A 17,144-nucleotide genomic window follows, 5' to 3' on the forward strand; every position below is an offset into this window, starting at 1 on the left:
GTAAGCTGTATAATTGCAGTAGTCACATTAAGGTATAGAGTAAAAACAACATAATAGAATGACGTTACAATAAAAGTTCCTTATCAATGCCACATTATAGTTTGTAGGTTTCTCAACAATAATCTGTGCTGGTTACTCTTCAAATTGTTTGTAACTTTGTACCTTTCATAATCTACAGTTGACGCTGGTGTCCATTCTTTGTCTGATTTGTCCACTTTAAATTTTGTCAGGAGATATTTCCTCACCATGTTGACATCTGTATGTAATGGGGGTTTGTGGTATTTGTCTAGGGCTGCTACTATTCTGGATCTGTACTCATTCTCACTACTACATATAACTACCAATCTATACTTTATACCTGCAAAAAAGAAAATAAATAATTAACGCCAAAACAGGTTATTTGTCAATATATATATATATATAAAATCAAGGACTTTTAAATAGCTAAGTGTTAACTGATTGTTCGCAAATGGAGCAGAATGTGCTTGTTATTTTAAGACTAATTCTGCTTTATTTACTGTTCCTGTTGTTCAAGCTTTGATTTCTAAGTGGTATTTTGTGGACTTTTGTATTGCCTTTCCATATTTTTCTTTTTTCAATGGTTTTGGCATCTTCTTATTTTCTTTTGAAAAATAAGCATATATATATATCCAAACATTTATAGTTTTTATGGGATTCAATTTCACTTTAAAATAGTTCATGATTCTTGAAATCACAAAAGTGTAGGTAAATTTTACCTTTACTGTCAGATTTCCTGAGATGTCTCTCTGGTGAGTTCTCTCCCTTGTCACTGACATCATAATTCAACAGATCTTACCTTTACTGTCAGCTTTCCTGAGATGTCTCTCTGGTGAGTTCTCTCCCTTGTCACTCACACCATAATTCAACAGGTCTTACCTTTACTGTCAGCTTTCCTGAGATGTCTCTCCAGTGAGATCTTTCCCTTGTCACATCATAATTCAGCAGATCTTACCTTTACTGTCAGCTTTCCTGAGATGTCTCTCTATTGAGTTCTCTCCCTTGTCACTCACATCATAATTCAAAAGATCTTACCTTTACTGTCAGCTTTCCTGAGATGTCTCTCTAATGAGTTCTCTCCCTTGTCACTCACATCATAATTCAACAGATCTTACCTTTACTGTCAGCTTTCCTGAGATGTCTCTCTAATGAGTTCTCTCCCTTGTCACTCACACCATAATTCAACAGATCTTACCTTTACTGTCAGCTTTCCTGAGATGTCTCTCTAATGAGTTCTCTCCCTTGTCACTCACATCATAATTCAACAGATCTTACCTTTACTGTCAGCTTTCCTGAGATGTCTCTCTAATGAGTTCTCTCCCTTGTCACTCACATCATAATTCAACAGATCTTACCTTTACTGTCAGCTTTCCTGAGATGTCTCTCTAGTGAGTTCTCTCCCTTGTCACTCACATCATAATTCAACAGATCAGCATTCACTAGACAATACACTCGGTCATTGTTGGCAAACAAGGCTCTTCTCCAGAAAATTTCAATCTGAAAACAAGAATGTGTCCTCAGTACACGAATGCCCCACTCGCACTATCATTTTCTATGTTCAGTGGACCGTGAAATTGGGGTAAAATCTCTAATTTGGCATTAAAATTAGAAAGATCATATCATAGGGAACATGTGTACCAAGTTTAAAGTCGATTGGACTTCAACTTCATCAAAAACTACCTCGACCAAAAACTTTAACCTGAAGCGGGTCAGACGGACGAACGAACGAACGGACGAACTAATGGATGGACGGACGAACGAACGGACGCATAGACCAGAAAACATAATGCCCCTCTACTATCGTAGGTGGGGCATAAAAACAATCATAAGAAAAGAAATCAACCTATGTAAGATTTGGCATAAATTTTTAGAGCACAAAATTAGTAATTTTCTGTAAATTGTGGTTTAAGTGATGACATAAACAAGAATGTGTCCAAAGTACACCGATGCCCCACTCGCACTATCCTTTTCCATGTTCCATGGACTGTGAAATTGGGTAATAATCTAATTTGGCATTAAAATTAGAAAGATTAAACTATAGGGAACACATTTACTAAGTTTCAAGTTGATTGGACTTCAATATCATCAATAAAGGGCTGCGCTTTAGCGCATGATACGCCCGTTGCTCTTTTAACTTGTCTTTTATGCTTTAAATGAATTTATATGATCAACTAGAAATATATATACAAATCAAAAGGGATGTTACATTAATATATTCACCAAAGTTTTTTTAAGTATAAAAATTCATTACTTAAGAAAACGTAAAATCTAAAATTTATAAAAATGGAAAGGGAGCTTATGTCAATAGATATAAACAATTTATTAAAGTTGCATAAAATTTTGTGAAAGTGTTAGTTATTGTCCCAAAATTGGAAAATCCCCCCTTTTTTAAGCATAAAAATTCATAACACGGAAATGTAAAATCTGAAATTTATAAAAATTGAAAGGGAGCTTACATCAATAGATATAAACAATTCACCAAAGTTTCATGGACATTGGTGAAAGCCTTTTTGAGTTATTGTCCGAAGTGTTGAAAATCCCCCTTTTTTTTATGAATAAAGCCCCATAAATCCAAAACTTAAAATCTGAAATTTATAAAAATTGAAAGGGAGCTTACATCAATAGATATAAACAATTCACCAAAGTTTCATGGACATTGGTGAAAGCCTTTTTGAGTTATTGTCCGAAGTGTTGAAAATCCCCCTTTTTTTTATGAATAAAGCCCCATAAATCCAAAACTTAAAATCTGAAATTTATATAAATTGAAAGGGAGCTTACATTAATAGATATAAACAATTCACCAAAGTTTCATGGACATTGGTGAAAGCCTTTTTGAGTTATTGTCCGAAGTGTTGAAAATCCCCCCTTTTTTATGAATAAAGCCCCATAAATCCAAAACTTTAAATCTGAAATTAAAAAAAAACGAAAGGGAGCTTACGTCAATAGATATAAACAATTCACTTAAGTTTCATGGAAATTGGTGAAAGCGTTTTTGAGTTATTGTCCGAAGTGTGGACGACGGACGGACGGACGGACAACGGTATACCATAATACGTCCCGTCTAAAAGACGACGGGCGTATAAAAACTACCTTGACCAAAAACTTTAACCTGAAACTCCCACTTTCATTTTCTATGTTTAGTGAAACGTGAAATTGGGGTCAAAAGTCTAATTTGGCTTTAAAATTAGAAAGATCATATCATAAGCAACAAGTGTACTAAGTTTCAAGTTGATTGGACTTCAGCTTCATCAAAAACTACGTTGACCAAAAACTTTAAGCTGAACGGACGCACAGAAGAACGAACGGACGGACGAACGAACGCACGAACGGAGGCACAGACCAGAAAACATAATGCCCCTCTACTATCGTAGGTGGGGCATAAAAAATGGAGTGATAATTCAGAAAGTTTTTACGGTAATGACAATAAATTTTTTTCAAGGTTTCCAAAAGTGCCAATCCCAAAGAATTTTAAATTAATTTAAATTGGCCTAAGTTTGGTAAATGCAGAACTTTTTTGTTAAGTGTACATTCTAAAATTTTCTATTTTTCAAAGATTTATTTACCATATCAAGAGTTGTAGTGGGTGTACAAAGTAGAACTTCGTCAGACTGTGGCAGAGGTCTGTCCACTTCATGGCTGTATACTGATAATACTGTGTTGTAGATATCACCTGGAATACATTGATTCATTAAACATATATGTTGTTTCTTCATTATTTTTGTAAGGATTCATCACTTCTTATGATACGAGATACATCTTGATGAATTACTTGATACTTATACTAATCTCTGTTAAAATTTTGATATTCGTGTCTTTTAAATGTGGAGTAAATTCAATGCATGGTATGTAAAAGCAGAATATCAAGAAGTACTGTGAGCTATTGGTCAAACATCATTTCACAACATTTCTGGCTGGTTGTATAAACATATTCATTCCACACATGGTAGTTGTGCTCCACCTAGTTTTTCAGGATTGTCAGTAGTACTCCCTGGCGCCTCAGGCTTCCTCCACCAATAAAACCTGACCACTATGAAATAGTACTACAGTGCTGATAGCATCATTAAACACCAATCAATCAATCAATAAAGATATATTCTAAAACAAGAATGTGTCCCTAGTACATGGATGCCCTATCTGCACTATCATTTTCTATATTCAGTGGACCATGAAAATGGGGTAAAAACTCTAATTTGGCATTATAATTAGAAAGATCATATCATAGGGAACATGTGTACTAAGTTTCAAGTTGATTAGACTTCAATTTCATCAAAAACTACCTCGACCAAAAACTTTAACCTGAAGCGGGACAGACAATCGAACGAATGGACAAAAGCACAAACAGACGAACGGACGCACAGACCAGAAAACATAATGCCCATAAATTTGGCATAAAATATTGTTGAATATCTAATATTTTTATCTAACTTTTCAATTACATAAGAGACTTACTCTGATTACAAATTAACAAGTTTGGTTCTCCTGCAGTAAAGCATGGATGTAACATCCTGTTAACTGTAAAGTCATCTGAAACAAATATCAAACAGGTTGGTCTTCATTTGAAATTATAATAACTGATGCCTATAAAAAAACAATAGTTATAAAATTCTTACATACAAATTCCAATAGGAGATACATTATACTTATTGTAATTATTAAACAATTTTTATGTGTTGTTGCTTTTTTTGGTGACTGCTTTCTTCAGTTTCTCTATTATCATTTTAACCTACATGGTAGAGAAGTCACTTTTCAATTTCCATTGATTTTTTGGACAGGAACAACGAGAGAAAGTGTTGACAAAGAAGATCTTTTAACATAATGATTTTATAACATTTTCATATCTGACTTGAATATTTAGCTTTTCTAAGCTGTGCTCTATGTATCCTATGCCTTATATTGATAGAAAACTCGCAAAAATCTATATTATTGGTCTGATTTGGCTGTAAAAACCAATGCTATATAATAAAACTTGGGCAAAATCTAACTTACTCACATGTATGATGTTTTTTCATTAGCTTAGAACATTTTTTATCTTGAAACATTGAATTTTATAATCAGTGCAAATATGGCGCTTACCTAACTTACTCCTTTATATCTATATATATACCTTGCTCATTAAGCCTATTAAGAATGATGCCCAGATGTTCTACACTAAGATAATCAGACACACTAGATAAAATGGACACAAGGAATCAGGCCCTTACCTAACTTACTCCTTTATATCTATATATATACCTTGCTCATTAAGCCTTTTAAGAATGATGCCCAGATGTTCTACACTCAGATAATCAGACACACTAGATGAAATGGACACAAGGAATGTCTTCCACAAGTCTTCTAAGGTCTTAATCAATTTGTCAACAGAATTCTCTCTACAAGTAAGTTAAAAATAATGATTATTCTTCAATGAAATGACAACTTTTTATAATATATACTGATACCTGTATCAAATTCATGACCAGAGTTTTGCTTTATTTCTAATCAATGCACTTTAAAGCTTGTTTTGATGTGGTTTATAACATATTATGAAACCTGATGAACATAGTTTGAAATATCTTTTTTTTATTTTTTTTTATTCTTTCATTTTTTCTGTTCCTTTAAAATTGAAAATCCTCCAAGGTGACAGAATTTGATGTCAATAGTGAATTTTAAACACATTAGAGTGGAACAAAGGTTAAATATAAGGGAAACAAGAATGTGTCCACAGTACACGGATGCCCCACTCGCACTATCATTTTCTATGTTTAGTGGACCATGAAATTGGAATAAATTTTCTAATTTGGCATTAAAATTAGAATGATATTATCAAAGGGAACATGTATACTAAGTTTCAAGTTGATTGGACTTGTATTTTATCAAAAACTACCTTGACCAAAAACTTTAACCTGAAATTTGCACTATCATTTTCTATGTTCAGTGAACCGTAAAATTGGGGTCAAAACTCTAATTGTGCATTTAAATTAGAAAGATCCTATCATAGGGCACATGTATACTAAGTTTCAAGTTGATTGGACTTCAACTTCATCAAAAACTACCTTGACCAAAAACTTTAACCTGAAGCGGGACAGACGGACGAACGGACAAACGAACGGACGAACGAACGGACGAACGGACGCACAGACCAGAAAACATAATGCCCCTCTACTATCGTAGGTGGGGCATAAAAAAAACAATTACGAAAACATACATATTACATTACTATGAAAGTACTTTTATTTGTGGGGAAACAATTTTCGTAGTTCTCGTGGATAACTTTATCCACAAATTCAAGTGTCCAACGAAATAAAACAACTGTTGTCAAGACCTGGAAAGATCCCCGTGTAGATTTGACTACTGATATGATCTAAAGAATATATTGAATATTGTCAAATCTTAGAATACTATAATAGAAGTCACAGGGCTAACGCACTATGAACTACAACTACAGACAAGATTATACCCATTTAATCTTTAAAAACATAAACTATACAACTTTTGACTTTAGGCTAAAATCCACGAATTTAAAACCCGACGAACATGTAAATGTTGCTCAAACCACAAAAAATTGATACCCACGAATTAAAGTACTTTCACAGTAGGTGATTATCTTGAATTTATAGTTTGGACTTCATGATAAAATGAATGTAAAAAAACAAAATTTTACCTAGATCCAACTCCAACGAGCTGAATAACGAGGCCCTCAGTAATAGAGGCTAAAGACTGATCTGTTTGTGTCCATCCATGGAAATCTGGAACTTCGTCAGGTGCCGTCTCACTCATGCTCTGTTCTTCTGTTCCATATTCATCTTCATTGTCCATACACCAAACAATTCCTGTTTATAAATACTAAGTTATAAGAGAATGAAGGCTTATATACCAATAATTGGCACTTTTTATCTTTTTTAAATCATGAATAAGTTTAATTGATCTGTTTCAATGCAAATTCATAGGGTTTTACTTAACAACACAAAAATTATCAATAATGGTTTACAGGGTAGTAAAGTTAATTATTTTAACAACATCAAATTTGTTTCCTTAAACTATAGTGAAATTCTTCTCATGAACAGTTGATTTCCTTTGCAATAATTTAACTTTATTTTTCAAACATGTTGCTTCTAATTGAATTTCATTTTTTTTTACTATTCAGGCATGTTGTCCAACCTTACCTCCATCTATATCATCAGCCTCTACATGTTTCAATGCCTCTCTTGCTAACCCTAAGGGGTATCCAGATTTTGTCATTTCATTGAAAAATGTCTGTGTTTTCAAATCATCTGACACTTCTACTTTCTCTTCATTTTTATCTTTCTCTTCATCTTCTTTCTCTGTTTCCCTCTCAGTGTCAACTCTATCAACATCAAGTTTGGCAGCAGACAAGGCTTTAACAAGATCGTCCTTTGTACATCCATGTTTTACTGCAGACAGCAAAGGATAAATCAAAGCAGCTGGTTCTTGGGCAGATCCTACCTTGACAAGTTCCTGTTGTAAAATCACCATCTGATCTATTGTGAAGAAATTAAGACAGTAATACTTTTCCCGTTTTTGGTCAATATAGTCCAGCCATTTCTCATGGCATTGTTCCAGAAATCTGGCTAGCTTGGGAATAATGAAACTGACATCATGGTTTTCCTCATCAATTCTACCTTTTAAGGTAAGCCTTTCTTCTCCAAATCCAAAGTTTATAAAAGCACATGCTTTTCTATCTTTGTCACATAGAAATTTTACATGCCATTGTGAAAACAGCACACATCCTTCAGCTACCAGCTTTTTGTAAATGTTACCAAGTCTGACAACTGAGTCTAGGATCTAAAACAGTAAAAATCTATGAGACCAGGTGTACATATACAGCAGAAGATGTACAATTATTTTCTTGGCAACTTATTTCGATCAACTTTGTATCTTTGCATTCTACATTATCTTTTGTTACTGTCTCAACCAGTCTTGACATGGTACCCTGCTTTCCTGACCTTGAATTATTCATGAATATTCATGAACAATTCATGAATATTCATGAATAATATTCATGAATATTCATGAATATTCAAGGTAACAGTTCATGAATATTCATGAATATTCATGAATGTTAAATGGCACCTTGAATATACATGAATATTGTTTGAACTGAATAAGCTTGAATATACATGAATATTGTATGAACTGAATAACCAAGAATTAACATGAATAATTATCTATAGAATATTCATGAATATGAAATAGAATGTCTTTGAATAATGCATGATAGAATATTCTAGAATCACCATGAATGAAAAATATATATCTATCCCAATATTGAATGCTCAATACATACTCTAGAATAACCTTGAATGTGAATATTTCATGAATATTGAATGGTTGAATATTCTAGAATAACCATGAATATTGAATGGTTGAATATTCTAGAATAACCATGAATATTGAATGGTTAAATATTCTAGAATAACCATGAATATTGAATGGTTGAATATTCTAGATTAACCATGAATATTGAAATAAGTGTCCTTGAGAGGTTTTTTGAAAACCAAAAGCAAATACAGACATTTAAGTTTAAAATATTTTTTAATCATGACCCCTGCGAAATGATTATGAATAGTTCATGAATGTTCATGGATGATTCATGAATGATTCATGAACAGTTAATGAACTAGACATGAACTATGGACAAGCACGTTCATGAACCAGTGAATAATGAACTATTCATGAACAGAAAGTGTTCATGAACTCTTTGGTTCATTAATGTTCATGAACAAAAATAGTTCTTGAACTTTTATTATTCATGAATTGTTCATGATTTTATAGTTCATGAACACGCTTGTCCATTTGTAGTTCATGTCCTGTTCATGTATAGTTCATGAATTTTTTATGAATAATTCATGAATTTGTTCATGAACCATACCAATCCATGAATCATTCATGAACACATGAACTACTGTGTTCATGAACTGTTCATTAGTAATTTAATTCATGAACATTGTTTGTCCACTTGTAGTTCATGAACTGTTCATCTAAAGTTCATGAAATAATTAAAAAGGATTTTCTTGAATTTTCATTTTTTGTGTTTTTATCATAAGTAAACTTCTCTTCCTGTCTGTAATTAAAATTGCTGTATCAGGACTTCCAACTAGAAATGCTAAATAACATCTTGGTGAAGTTGTTCTGCTTGAAATTCTTCACAGTTGAACAGATCTTTTAATCAATAAATGCATCTGAGTTCCCCCCTGCAAAATAAAAAAATCACTCCACAAAGAATCAAAAGTCCTCAGAAACTAACAAAACCTTTAAATAGACTTATTAAAAGGGGATATAGTTACGATACTGTTGTCAGGTCATTAAAGATTGCATATTTTGGCTTTAACATTGATTCACTGATAGGGTCTTTGCATCGGAACTAAACACATTTATTTCTAAAAAAACAGTTGTTGGCATGACACGGGTTATGTTCTTCTCATATATTTTATGATAGTATGATACTAAACCCCTAACGGGAGGGATTGTACCTGATATTCATATGATGAAGACATAATCTTTCAATCAGTTTAATTGAGGTCTGGAGCTGGCATGTCAGTTAACTGCTAGTAGTCTGTTGTTATTTATGTATTATTGTCATTTTATTTATTTTCTTTTGTTACATCTTTTGACATCAGACTCGGACTTCTCTTGAACTGAATTTTAATGTGCGTATTGTTATTGTTTTACTTTTCTACATTGGCTAGAGGTATAGGGGGAGGGTTGAGATCTCATAAACATGTTTAACCCCGCCGCAATTTTGCGCCTGTCCCAAGTCAGGAGCCTCTGGCCTTTGTTAGTCTTGTATGATTTTAAATTTTAGTTTCTTGTGTATAATTCGGAGTTTAGTATGACGTCCATTATCACTGTACTATTATGCATATTTTAGGGGCCAGCTGAAGGACACCTACGGGTGCGGGAATTCTCGCTACATTGAAGACCCATTGGTTGCCTTCGGCTGTTGTTTGCTCTATGGTCGGGTGGTTGTCGCTTTGACATATTCACCATTTCCTTTCTCAATTTTACTTGATATTTGTTTTTATAAATAAACACTCAAGATTAAACAGTTTCTAACAGGTATAAAACAATGTAATAACTTAATTTAATAAATGTTGTTTTTATTAAAATATCAATAGAGTAAGATTAACAACATGAATATCACTTCAACCTTTTCATGACATTTCAAATAATGTACCTACCCCCCTTTTTTCCCCTTTTAATTTACCCACACACAATCATAAGAGTGGCTGAAGCATGATTTATTTTTACCTTGAAATACAATATATTGTACAAATCTATCGGTTATTCCTGAATGGAAATCATTAAACTAACACTGTAAAATGTAAAGGCTACTTTCTGGTGTTTTATATTTATTTGAATCAATCAATAATTATTATATAATGCTTCAACAAATAGTAATTCAGCAAAAACATATAATCAAAATATATATAATTTACTTATCTGATAACAAATCTGCTTTATTTTGACAGCTATATTACTTCACTCCTCATCAAACATCTTCATTTGTATTGTAAGCGTCAAAAACACCATTTTGCTGACGTCATTATGACGTTTTTCTATTCCCAGTCACTTGTAATCATTTGTCTACATTGTAATCTTTTGTCAAAGTCATTTAAGTGTTTTACAATAGGTAAACGTAATTCATTAATAATGATAATTATTGACACCAGTCTGCAATGTTTGGGAAAGAATGAATTGTCATTAATCTGTGCTTTTTTCCCAAGTTCCTCTATGTGCTAATTTTATAAACTCTGCCTCTGACAATAACATGATTAAACACAATCTTTTTCTAAAAAGCACCAACAAATTATTTGAATCTTGTAGCTACCATGTGTGTATTTTACTTCCCAGTGGTCAGTTGGGGCATTGTAGGGATAAGTTCTTACATTTTGTAAGTCATGCATAAATGTTAAATAAATGAACAGGTCAAAAATATTTAATGTTTATAATTTATGAAACATACTGGCAGTTTCAAGGTTTATATTAATTTAAAATAAAAGTATATAATAAAACATTATTTCATTATTAAAAAGAAGTATATGCAGATTTTCCTGTATGTGGCCCCATTCAGAGACTGAACTAAAGGAAGTTAATTCCAGATGTGAACTCAGCAGGGGACAATCTGATAAATGCACACAACCAGATCTGAATTAATAAAAGGAAGAGCTGTGTGGTTAAAAGTAATTAATATTGTTAAATGATTTGTTATGTATAAAAACTATATAAATTAGGAATATAGGATAATGTTGGGCAATGATAACTTACTTTTTGAGGTGCTAGAGATTACAGTGTTAAAAATTATGTTTTTTTTTTAATCTTATTAACTTTACACACATTATCATAAATTGCTGGATGTTTAGAAAATTTTAATAAATATTTTTATAAAGTTTATAAGAGAATGGCTGTAATAATGCTATGATATGATTATTAATGAAATTTAAGAGTATTAAAGGGGGGCATCCAATTTTTAATTCAAAAAAGGGGGGTGGAAAAATTAAATATGAACTTATTTTTTTAAACTTAGTAATATTTTTGGATTATAATTTTTCAAAACAACTGTTGGGGAATTTTGCAAAGGAGCACTTTTTAGAGTTTGTCACACAATGGAAACATTTCCAAATTTATTCCTTATTATTCAATTCATGAAATGTATGCCAAAAAAATTCTAAGTCCAAACATTCAAGTAAATTCATGTGAAATTTTTTTTTTTTTTACCATGTTTATATTTTATAATCATGATAATTAATAAAATTAAATTTATAATACCTTACATGTTTTGTATGAAGATGTTATGAATATCACCTACATGAGCTATCTAATAAAATTATCATCATATTTTTTTTCATTTAACTGTGGAATACATACATGTACATGTATGTTATTCAGCATCAACAATCAAGTAAAAATATACATACAAAAGTCCTAGACTGTGTAGAACAAATTTCATTATCAATTTTTATGCCATTTGCCACAAATAATTCTGAGTCATTATCATGCAGCTTTATTCATGCTTATTCATGTTTGTCACACAATGGAAAAATATTCTAAGTCCAAAATTTATTCCTCATTATTCATTCTTATTCATGAAATGTATGCAAAAAAATTCTAAGTCCAAACATTCATTCTTATTCATGTTTATTCATATTGACAAAAAGGGTTGTATTACCCCCAAAAAACAATTTTGAATGAAGTAAACTTGATTATACTATGATATAGTAAGTGACTAGCATTTTAAGAACATTTATTTGTTGTCTCCAAACAGTTATTAAGAATTCATGTATATTCCACCTAATTCATGTTTCTTATTCATGAATAATTTTGACACTGGAATAGTAACCATGAATGGAAGTGGAATATTCATGAATATTCATGAATATTCTACCTTATTCATGAATACATGAATATCATGAAAGCAGGGTTGTAGTTTACTTTTCAAAATACATTTATCTTCCAAAAAGTATTTGATAGTTCTGATGTCATTTTCTGTTCCTAAGTGTTATAAACCTTACCAACATAAACCTATCAACATCATCTTTGCCTTTCTCAGCTTTCCCTGCTACTAACATCAGACGTGACTGGAGGTCATGAAGTTGATCATATCTGTAATGGTTTCTCTGAGCCATATTGCCCTCCTCTTCAGGGACACGAAGCTCTAATACATCTGTCAACTCCTATGTAATATAAAATACTGTGGATTCATTTATTTTCGTGGGTATCAATTATCTTGGATTGCTGAAAACTTGAACATTCGTGGAACATTTAATTTTGTTGTTAACCTGTACCCACGAAACCCACAAAAATTTGTATTCAACGAATAATAATGAATCCACAGTAAGCCGTTTCTAATAAAAACAAGAATGTGTCCACAGTACACGGATGCCCCACTCGCACTATCATTTTCTATGTTTAAAGGACTGTGAAATTGGAATAAATTCTCTAATTTGGCATTAAAATTAGAATGATCTTATCAAAGGGAACATGTAAACTAAGTTTCAAGTTGATTAGACTTCTACTTTATCAAAAACTACCTTGACCAAAAACTTTAACCTGAAATTTGCACTATCATTTTCTATGTTCAGTGAACCGTAAAATTGGGGTCAAAACTCTAATTTGGCATTTAAATTAGAAAGATCATATCATAGGGCACATGTATACTAAGTTTCAAGTTGATTGGACTTCAACTTCATCAAAAACTACCTTGACCAAAAACTTTAACCTGAAGCCAAAAACTTTAACCTGAAATTTGCACTATCATTTTCTATGTTCAGTGAACCGTAAAATTGGGGTCAAAACTCTAATTTGGCATTTAAATTAGAAAGATCATATCATAGGGCACATGTATACTACGTTTCAAGTTGATTGGACTTCAACTTCATCAAAAACTACCTTGACCAAAAACTTTAACCTGAAGCCAAAAACTTTAACCTGAAATTTGCACTATCATTTTCTATGTTCAGTGAACCGTAAAATTGGGGTCAAAACTCTAATTTGGCATTTAAATTAGAAAGATCATATCATAGGGCACATGTATACTAAGTTTCAAGTTGATTGGACTTCAACTTTATCAAAAACTACCTTGACCAAAAACTTTAACCTGAAGCCAAAAACTTTAACCTGAAATTTGCACTATCATTTTCTATGTTCAGTGAACCGTAAAATTGGGGTCAAAACTCTAATTTGGCATTTAAATTAGAAAGATCATATCATAGGGCACATGTATACTAAGTTTCAAGTTGATTGGACTTCAACTTCATCAAAAACTACCTTGACCAAAAACTTTAACCTGAAGCGGGACAGACGGACGAACGAACAGACGAACGAACGAACGAACAGACGGACGGACGAACGAACGAACGGACACACAGACCAGAAAACATAATGCCCCTCTACTATCGTAGGTGGGGCATAAAAACTTAAATAGTTATAGAATCAAAACTATTGTTCAGTTTGAATAAGATTGCAATGCTGTATTGAAATTTCCCTATTGCTTTTGAACTGTGCAAAGAAATAATCTCAAAGAATAAAACTCTAGAACATTGGCTAACATTAAGAGCACTATGAAACATTAATGCATTTTAACTAAACACTGAATGAAATATCTAAATACACAGCATTCAGCAGTCAACAAAAAAACCTGAGATTGCAACATATGCTCAGATGGAAAACAGTTATGTTTTGGAGTTAACCCTTTCGCCGATGAGTCCCGGTTTACCGGGATTTACGCTTCAGACAGCTGACGATGAGTCCCGTTTTACTGGGATCGGAAAACCTCTTTTATATTTCCCGCTAAAAACAGTGCAAACACAAGTATATCTTTCTTTGTTGAATACAATGTTGAAAGTGTAAACATGCCGCTTCCGTTTGTTGAAAACAGTGTCAAAATCAGAGGAAATTTACAGAATAAACGAGAATTTGAAATTAGGGAACATATTTTTTGAAAGAATATGGAAGAATTTAAGACAAACTAGTATACTTTTTTTACATAAAATGTCGTTTTATGTACAAAACATTTGGAATGGACATCATTCAGTGTAAGGAATTTGTACAGCCTCATTAAATTTTTTCAAAATTTTGCCGTTTTGGGTTAAAAAATTACGATTTTGGGTCAAAGAGCAGAATTGTGAGAATTTCACCTAGATAATGCTGAAAATTTGAATATTTTATGAAGAAAAAAATTATCAAAACATAAACAAAACTGTGAACATGGTGTTAGTGAATGAACATGATGAAATAAAGACACAAATAACTAGACAAGTTTTTATTGACATTTAAAATGAAGATCTCCCACTTGAGTAATAGTATCCAGGGAAGCCATTGTCTCAGAGTAGCTTCTGTCTGGGCAGCTATTGGTGAAAGGGTTAAGTATGATGTCCATTTTCACTGAACTAGTACATATTTTTTTATTTAGGGGCCAGCTGAGGCCCACCTCCAGTAGCAGATTTTCTCGCCACGTTGAAGAACCATTGGTGGCCTTTGATTGTTATCTGCTCTTTGGTCACTGGGTTGTTGTCTTTTTGACATATTCCCCATGTTATTCTCAATTTTATAATGATAAGTTCTATCTTCAACAGAGTTTTAAAAATAAAATTCAGGAAACATTCTTTAATCAAATAAAACTTACTGGAATTTTCAGAAATGTTTTTTTCTCTAAGTTTCCAACTTGGTAAATACCCTTTCCATTGATAGCTTCAGCTTGGGCAAGGGAGGTAACTTCTACAGATCCGTGAGATTTCTTCACTGATTGCAGCCAATCAAGCTGTCTAGTTGTATCAAGCTGAAAATGAAACAAAAATAATAAAATAATATATGAACAATACAGAATATATGTTGGTTAAGGTATAACATTGTTTAGATGTGTATAAAGCTATCCTGTATGGCTTTTGGTCATACATTCACAAGTATTCACAAACTAGCTATCCAAAATTTTGACTACATTTCCTTATGAATCATAAATAAGTACTTTGAACACAGAAAATCTTGTATCTTTTATTTTGAACACCCATCTTTAGGCATAGATGCTCTGACTAAACTTGAAAAGTGCGTCTCAATAATTTAATGCCTATAAAAATTCTTACCAACTTCTGTGGCAGTTGAGGATTAGGAACTAATTCTTTCCAAACAACCTCACATTTTTCCAGGAACATCTTTGTATCACATTCTTTTTCTAAATTAAAGATCAGTGGTGCATATCCAGTTGTAGCGGAATGTAAACAGTTGACCTTGGCAATCTCCATGTCACCTTCACCTGCTGATATACTAGCCAAGTCTACAAATACTTTTAACTCCTTCAGTCCAGCTGTGGTAAAATTAAATAAAAAAATCTTATTACAATAGTGTAAGCTAGAATAACTATATAGATGTCCAAATGAGCTACTTTAATTAGATGCAAATGCATCTATTTGCAAGTTAGTATAATACACTAAAACTCAATATTAAATATAAAATTCAACCCAAAACACTCTAGTCTGAAATATATATCATGTTGACATTCTTTAGGTATGGTTAATCATAAAGACACAACTAAAAGTATAATTAGACTCTTCTTTCTTTTACAGTATATGTGTATTCATCAGAAATGTACACAGAGACACAGCTTATGAACACAAATATAAATAACCAGAATGATCGAGCCAAAGCACTCATGACACTAACTAGTATAAGCAACATACATAATTTTAATTATCTTAAGTCCCACTAATGAGTTCTCTAAATGTTGTTTTCATACATGGAAACAGCAATAATGAGTGGAACAATTTTAAAAGAATTCAAACAAAGTAAATACTGTTACCTGGCATTGATTCTTTTATCCAATCAACAAGTGGTTTACATTTGATAAAAACCTGCAGACATTCAGAACGATCATGAGTTATCCCCCCTAGTATAGAGCAAGTAGTCAGCAGATTATTGTCCAATTTCTTCATTACTGTGTCCTCACCACCAGTCTGGAATATGAAAGGGGAAAACATGGTTATTTTTTTTAATTTTCTTTGCAACTAGTTTTTCTCTCAATTAATAGTTGAACTATACATAAGTTGTCTATTACAGCTAAGAAAATCTACAGCAATTTTCAAGATAATAGAAAAATTTTCTATTTTTAGTTTTCTTGGCAATGTTTGTCAGCAGAGGGAGTAATCAGACAACTATCACAAACTAGATACCCCATTGCTGATTGCAGGTTGCATTTCTGTAAATATTGACAATGCATTTTCCCATAGGAACTCCCTTTACGACTAAAACAGTGTACCACTTTTACTATGAAGTTTTGAAAAAAATCATATCCTAGAATGGAAAGTTCATATGTACTACTGTTTTTTTCAAAGGTCAAAATATAGGGCTGTGCGGCATATTTTCAACGTTTTTATGCCCCAAACTTCTAAGAGTTTAAATCAACACTAAATTTATTAACTACAGCTACTTCGACTGTAGGGTTACCACAGATTTCAATATAAACAACATTCACATGTATATTTGCTGGTAAAATTCAAAAATAATATCTCTATGAGATGCAACCTACAGATCAGAACTGGGAACCAGTATGTAAATAAAATTAATTATCTATGAATATTCTTAATCTCCCCAAAAGAGGTGTGGTTTGATAAACAGCTGTAATTTACAAAGTGCAACCT

At 32.3% G+C, this 17,144-nt stretch overlaps 1 protein-coding gene across 1 annotated transcript in view; it reads right to left on the minus strand.

The window, feature by feature from the left end:
- LOC139522670 (E3 ubiquitin-protein ligase rnf213-alpha-like) overlaps positions 1–17,144 on the minus strand; it is a 107,157-nt gene that overhangs the window by 69,480 nt on the left and 20,533 nt on the right. Inside the window, exons 16-26 of the mRNA XM_071316138.1 lie at positions 16,307–16,460; positions 15,594–15,814; positions 15,140–15,292; positions 12,528–12,689; positions 7,161–7,800; positions 6,659–6,827; positions 5,251–5,387; positions 4,468–4,542; positions 3,582–3,688; positions 1,374–1,515; positions 163–358 (exon numbers count right to left, since the gene is read on the minus strand). Coding sequence (XP_071172239.1) covers positions 163–358; positions 1,374–1,515; positions 3,582–3,688; positions 4,468–4,542; positions 5,251–5,387; positions 6,659–6,827; positions 7,161–7,800; positions 12,528–12,689; positions 15,140–15,292; positions 15,594–15,814; positions 16,307–16,460 — 2,156 coding nt within the window. The remainder of the gene's footprint in view (positions 1–162; positions 359–1,373; positions 1,516–3,581; positions 3,689–4,467; positions 4,543–5,250; positions 5,388–6,658; positions 6,828–7,160; positions 7,801–12,527; positions 12,690–15,139; positions 15,293–15,593; positions 15,815–16,306; positions 16,461–17,144) is intronic.

This window comes from Mytilus edulis, chromosome 5 (assembly GCF_963676685.1).
Source record: "Mytilus edulis chromosome 5, xbMytEdul2.2, whole genome shotgun sequence".
In the NCBI taxonomy this organism is placed as follows: Eukaryota; Metazoa; Mollusca; class Bivalvia; order Mytilida; family Mytilidae; genus Mytilus; species Mytilus edulis.